The 7,201-nt window shown below is 38.9% G+C and overlaps 1 protein-coding gene across 1 annotated transcript; it reads left to right on the forward strand.

Annotated features, from left to right (window-relative positions):
* Positions 1-296: 296 nt before the first annotated feature.
* On the forward strand, positions 297-6,221 carry LOC104545229 (zinc finger CCCH domain-containing protein 7A-like; the record flags this gene model as incomplete). The annotated part of the gene is made up of 7 exons (XM_010190312.1): positions 297-478; positions 2,827-2,903; positions 3,434-3,567; positions 3,926-4,031; positions 4,559-4,667; positions 5,521-5,654; positions 6,009-6,221. Coding segments are annotated over 7 exons (955 nt in total), but the record flags the coding sequence as incomplete, so codon positions are not given.
* Positions 6,222-7,201: the final 980 nt, after the last annotated feature.

Consider the following 7,201-nt stretch of genomic DNA (forward strand, 5'->3'; position numbering starts at 1 on the left):
TGCCATGCTTTCCATTGTGGAAACCAGTGATCCAGTTGGGTTCAATTCAGTGATGCTTTGCAGAAGAGGCACTTCTGGATTTCACAAGAGTACTGTTTCGTGATGCTGGTTTACTCAGCCTAGAAATTATATTTGATGCTATTTCCTTCTGGAAATTTTTGTGGCTTTCTGATGACAAGTAAAAAGTGTTGAAAAGACATTTGACTAAGCTGTGATGAGGGGTTATTCTACGTGGCTTTCCACACATGAACAAAGTAATCTTAAGGAATATCTAAAGCCGTCTGTTTTCAAAACAGGTGCCTTGTCCATATTTTGCGGGAAACTATGGTGAAATATTCCAAAATCCGCCCCTTTCAAGTTCGGTGTCAGCTTGACCTGTGCAGACATGAGGTGCATTATGGCTGCCTACGAGAGGATAAATGCTTTTATGCTCACAGTCTGGTAGAGCTTAAAGTCTGGATAATGCAAAAGGAAACAGGTATGTTTGGTAAAACGCTGGCTTCACTCCTTATTGTAATGCCACTTCTTTGTCTCAGCTCCCTTCTGAAACCAGCAACTTGGGATCACTGCATTCACTTACAGTGTGCTGAAACCTTTTGTGCAGCTTACTCAATACACAATAATGCAAACAAAAGTGTTGAGTAGGCTGCTGGCTATTCAAACTTAGCAAGTTTTTGGCAATAAAAACGGTTGAAACTCCTTGTAATGACCAGATATTTTTTTCTTGAGAGAAAACTACAAGTCCTGAGCAAATTTTAAATCCAAGTCACACTGGATTTGTTTTTATTTTTAAACCTTCAGGGTTTGGAAGGTCCTGATCAAATTTCTTTTTCACAGAGCACTGAAATACTTTATTTATGCCATTGTTTTCCCCCAATCACCCAGTACAAGAATCAGGTTTTTCCATAGTTAAGCCTTTCTGTGAGCTTACTGTCATTCTGATATTCTTCTGTATATAGTGAGCCAGAAAATTAATCTTCCCAGTTCTCTACTCTGTCTCTCGTTAGTGTGTGTGTTCATAAAACTGAACTGTTTTTCTGTTCTTGCTTACATTTTGGCTGCTTTTTGTTTATCTGGCTCGGGATTTTTGGCTTCTTTGAGGATAACAAGTTTTACTACTTCATTTCTAGCTGATAGCTTTTGAAGGCCATGTCTCTGTACTTACAGCCCGTGCCTTGGACACGACCTCCGAACTCTCCATGCACTCCATCACATTTTGCTTTGTCGTTTGTGTGTTGTTTGGTTTTTTTAAGCAAGCGAACTGTTAGTAGTATATAATTTGTACCACATGGCAGTTGCTCATTCTTTTTGTCTTGCTTAGTATGAGAGCAGTACTTTACATATTAAGTAATCACAGAGTCACAGAATGTCAGGAGTTGGAAGGGAGCTGGAAAGCTCCCCCAGTGCAAGCCCTGCCAGAGCAGGATCACCAGAGCAGTCACACAGGAACACAGCCAGGGCTTTGGGTGTCTGCACAGAAGGAGACTCCACAACCTCTCTGGGCAGCCTGGGCCATGCTCCATAACCCTCACACTGACAAAGTTTGTCCTCATCTTCAGCTTGAACCTCCTGTGCTCCAGCTTGGGACCATTGCCCCTTGTCCTGGCACTGGACATCCCAGAGCAGAGCCTGGCTCCTTCCTCCTGACACATTAAAAAATAAAAATTAATCATCTGGTATCATTGCGATGCAGGGAGGAAAAAGGGAAGTGTGGCAATCCCAATGTGTTCTGGTGTTTCTGGCATTTTTGCCCCTTTGTCTGTGGTTCATCCTCAGCTGTTGTTTCTTTGAAGACGAGGATCCTTTTTGCTTCAGCTTTCTATCTAGATTCTTGTACAGGCATACTGACATGAGATGTCATGCTGACCTGAAAATTTTGAAGGAAGAAAGTAAAATAGAGAATCTTCTTTCACTCATTTCCAGTTCTCTCTCCTGGAATGAGCCCTTAGCATTTTTTGTGAGAAAGTAAAACAGTTATTTTCTTGCCAGCTGCCCCTACAAATTCAAGAACAGCAAATACTTACTCTATAATTTCTGTTTTGAAGTAAGGATTAGGTTCCTCAAGAAACTTGTGTTGCCTGAAGGCATCGTTTTTCGTTTCACGGTGTGTTCATCCTGCCCTTGTGCCCAGCTAAAGCCAGCTGCAGCTCAGAAAGAGGCTTCTCTTCTAAATGTGAGGTGTGGGAAGTAAAGGAATTGCTACCTCAGGAAAGAAATACTTTACTGACCCTCAAATCTAAACACAGATGACAGCAGTAAATGTTAAGTGCATGTGCACAATGTCTATTTCCAAACAATCTTAGCCAAAGTATTTGCAAGATTCTTTTTCTTTTTTAAATTAGTTTTTGCCTGGAACAAAACCTAATTAGCAGGGCTTGTTTAAAAGTTTTGTAAAGAAAGTAGGGGCAATCTATTATCTGTCAGTTTGCATTTTGCCTAATTTTCCTGCGGTCCATAAAACAATGTAGCTTTCCTATTTAGATTGTTGTCAGAGGTTTAGTACATTGTCTTTAAAGAAATACTCAAAAAAGCATCATAACTTGTTTTTTACATTTCAGATTGCTCAAATCTCTCATGCTTGCTTTTCAAAGTGATGATACATACCGTATTTCTGTTTTGGAGGCCCTCATGAGATTCTTAAGAGTGCGTGTGTGTATGGATGTAAATGTATGTCCACACCCATGAACGTGTGTGTATATAAATAGGAAAATAGATAGAAAAAGAAAAACAGATAAAAGCTTTGGGGCTTCAGCAGCCTTCCGGTTTGAGCATGTCAAATTCTGCAGCAGTCGTACGTGTTCAAGACCTTTTTCCCTTCCTTTACAGGTATTTCACATGATGCTATTGTTCAAGAGTCAAAGAAATACTGGCAGAACATGGAAGCCAGTGCACACGGATCACAGGTATGTTCGTTTTTCCCTTAAACTAAGTCTGCAGTGACTTTGGTGTTAATTCTTTTTCTATGTCTGTGTATAATGTGGCTTATTTTAAAAATTACTTTCTTAATGCTCTCTTCAAATAATCTCTTGCCCTGTAGGCTTCCCTCTGCTTGCTCCACTTACGCTATGCAATTCCCTTTTTGCTTTGCTTATTCTGTCACAGGCAGAACATAAACCTAAATATAATTTCAAAGTCAGCAGCTATAGGGCAATTAATGATGTTTTCAGCATGTAGGGCTTTTCTGTGTTTGATTTGTATGTATTGTAACTTCTGGGTACACATGCCTAAGTCAGAAATCAGTTAAATAAAAAGGCTTTTGTTAAGGAATGTCCAGTTTGAAATCACAAGCTAAACTATTCCAAGGCATGTAGTGTAGCATCCTTCTGGCCCTGTGTTGAAAACTTCTGTCGTAGGGGATAATTCATAATTATGTATGGATTTCTTTGCAGATAAAAACTCTCTTTTATTGTTGTTGTTATTATTTTGGCTTAAGATCCTTGGGAACCAAATGAAACACGGATCACTTAATTTGAAGATGAAGTTTGTTTGTGGTCAGTGCTGGAGAAATGGTCAAGTTAATGAGCCAGACAGAAACAAAAAATACTGTAGTGCAAAGGCAAGACACCCGTAAGTAAGACCAAGCAGTGAAAATGTTACCATTTTGTCAGCCTCTTTTGGGAAACTTGGTTACTGCTAAGGACAGAGTCATACAAGGAATTAAAAAAACCATGCTGGAGCAGCACACAGCCATCTCTTAGTAGTATGGTAATAATTGTTAATGAGAAACATTTCAATGGCTGTTTGCTTTTGTGGGATTTTTTGCTTGAGGTCGTTTTTAATTATCAGTTACGGTGAAGTTTGAGTAGAATTTAGTTAAATACATGGGGAAAGCTTTATAAAGAACCTCTCTGGGCTTTCCTAGTTCTGCTGCTGAAGGTGTGTTTTTTCATAGTATTTTCTTCCACTGCACACATCTGTCTTGTAGGTGGACCAAAGATCGCCGTGTGGTTCTAGTAATGTCTAATGAACGCAAGAAGTGGATGACCATTCGTCCTCTTCCTGCAAAGAAACAAGTGCCTCTGCAATTTGATGTATGTTCACCTGAAGCTAACGGTTCAGTTATGAGAACAGGGCGACTGGAAAACAGTGGTAGTGGGGCTGCTTTCATCAGTTCTGCAGAAATTCCCAGGGGAGTTGGTGGGAATATGTTAATACTGTTTCTAAAGAGTTCAGCCTTGGAAAAGCACAGATCCCACATGTTATTACTGAAGCCCTTTCTCGTGTGTGGAAGTCAATAACTTTTTAAATGATTTAACTGAGTTCTTGCTGTTTGCAGTAAATACTTCAGAAATAGTTTGAACACATCAGTGGTCTGGTTATCTAGTGGAAGGCAAAAAGGAGTCGTAATACTTGCTTCCAGCAGTTTGCTTTTTCTAACTACAATATATGAGTTTTTGGTAAAATAAACGTTATTTTGTTTTTCATGCAATATAAATGTCTGACTGGGAGGGAAGACATTAGCCAAGACTGAAAAAAAACCGAAAACCCCAACACATTTTCTACCATTACCCACTCTTCTTTATATTCACAAGGTTATTTTTTTAAATCCATGTTCCAGTTGTGCAATCATATTGCGTCAGGCAAGAAATGTCAGTACGACGGGAACTGCTCATTTGCTCACAGCCCTGAGGAAAGAGAGATGTGGACCTATATGAAGGAGAACAGCAGTAAGTAGAAGAGTAAATGTAGCATGGTGTCAATCTAACTGCTCTGCTCTTCATTCTTGTTCCCCGGTTACTTTTTAATCTGCTTTCCTTCACTGTCTTTTGGAGTAAACATTGCAGGTGCCTTTTTTTTGTAGTTTGCATAAGCTCAGACTGCGTATTCAAAACCAGTATTAAATACAAATAGATGCATTATGTATTTGTTTCTTGAAGTATTTTTTAACAATAAAGTAGTTTGTATCAATTTTTTAGATGTCCTAGAAACAGTATATTGACCCATGCAGCAACATTGCTTGGTATCTATACTCTGTAATGCCCTGTGCACACTCTAGGATCCTGTTGCCATATGTGGGTAAGCTATCTGTGGAAGAATTTGCTCCCTTCAGTATATTCACTGGGAATTACTGTTCACTTTCTGTTGTTGACTTGTTACCCCATTAGAGCGCTACTGGGGAGAAATAATCAAAAATTGAAAGTAGTAAATGACATAAATGCCAGTATCATGGTCTGCAGCAAAGCAGACTAAATGTACCAAAACCTCTCGTGCATTATATGTTAATACATTAAAATTCAGAGACACAGTGGCACAGTGTTACCTGTACTTCGGGTGCCTGTTCAGAAATGTGGAACATCTTCCTTTCCCCTAGATAGGCAGAAATAGGTCCTGGTAAATAGAGATTCATGTTGCTCTTGGCTCTTATCTCTGGACTGTGTAACCATCTACATTGCATCCTTTCTTTTTGCTTCTTACAATAGACGGGGACTGAATTATGCTTGCAAACTCAGTCATTTATCTGATATTCTCAAACTCTTGCCTTAATTGCTAATTACTTATTTTAGCTTCTGCTCTCATTAGTTCAAGACTTGGAGCAGTTGTATGACATATGGCTAAAAAGTCAGAAAACAGAAAAAGGAGATGATGCAGCTGCTCAGGCGAACAAAGAGAACGGGAAGCAAATTCACATGCCGACTGACTATGCTGAAGTTACAGTAAGTAATCATGGCTATCATCCTAAATTCACACGTGAGCGGGTTTTTGTCGGGTGGGTTCCTCCCCTGGGCTAGTCAGTAATGTGTATTATTGTCCTTACTTTCTTGGTGCTTAGATGATAGCTAGCTACACTAAATGCAAACTTTACCTGGCACTGTAAAGCAGTTCTTCTGAATCCTGTGAAGCCAGCGGAGATCATAGCCGTCAGGTGATTGTGTAGATAACTGTACCAGCTTAGGCAAACAACAGCTTTCAGGCCAGCATAAAGAAAACATTCAGTATGTATTAGGAGCAGTTCTTTGCTTACAGTACTGAATTCTCAACGCTTTGTTTTTAAATTCCCTGTAAAACAGGTGGATTTTCACTGTTGGATGTGTGGGAAGAACTGTAACAGTGAGAAGCAATGGCAGGGTCACATTTCTTCCGAAAAGCATAAAGAGAAGGTTTTCCACACTGAAGATGATCAAAACTGCTGGCAGTATCGCTTTCCAACCGGATATTTTAGCATTTGTGATAGGTATGTGGTTTTTAAGATGTCAAAAATGCTGCAAAATGACAGTTCATAGTGTAAACTGTTAAGGTGATTATTAGTTTTGACACGCTGTGGTTCTAGTATTTCTTGCTTTGTATACATCTTTCAACAAGAAATTCAATAATTAGCAGTATTGTAACACGTACTGTTAGAACTGGGGGAATGACAAGGTGCTTAACTGTGGAACCAAATGAATTGCTGCTTTGATGTTATAAAGGGTTTCAAGTTTATTGCAGCAGCACAAAATACTGCTTATATTATTACAAGTTTACTTAGGCATCTGCATATTAGTTACCAGTGGGACACAAGCACAGTACCTAGCTGGACAGTGACACTGGAGTTTTAAGGCAAGTAGAGATGTTGTTAGCATCAAAAACAATTTGTTAAAATCAAGGATCTGTTATTGGAAATTGGTTATGAAAGTGTGGAAAGAGAACTTCCAAGTCCCGTTGGTTTTCCCCAGCGTTGGCCGTATGTTTTGGTCCTTAAATGCAGCCTGTTTACCTGACTGCAGGAGATTTGGTTTTGTAAATCTGTTGAGAGTTCTTTCCACTGTTGGAATCTTCTTGGAAGGCTGAAGACTTAGAAATCTGCATTCTGGAGTCAAAGATTCAATGCACTGGTGCGGATACCTTTGTTACTCTGTTTCAAGTTAAAGATTTTGAAAGCCGTAGAGACTGCACAGCATCTAAAGCAAGTTATTTCTTGTTTGCAGTCTTTGCGTGGAAGTTTCCATGTTCCCCTCTTACTAGTTTTTTTTAAATTAACATCCTAAATGCATTTTATGTTTTGAGCACTACCAGATGTCAAATATGCAGTACAAAGTGAATAAAACCTTGTGTGCTTATAACTTAATACAAAAATACTAGGATAAAATAGATTCTTAAGTCATACTGAGTACTTAAAAAACAAATTTACTTAACAAAACATAGTTAACTAGCTGGATTTTTTTAACAATAGTTGTTCTTTAGCTTAGTGAATTAATTAATGGTTATCAATTTGGAAAGGGCGAGT

This window comes from Mesitornis unicolor, unplaced genomic scaffold, assembly GCF_000695765.1.
Source record: "Mesitornis unicolor isolate BGI_N332 unplaced genomic scaffold, ASM69576v1 Scaffold53808, whole genome shotgun sequence".
NCBI lineage: Eukaryota > Metazoa > Chordata > Aves > Mesitornithiformes > Mesitornithidae > Mesitornis > Mesitornis unicolor.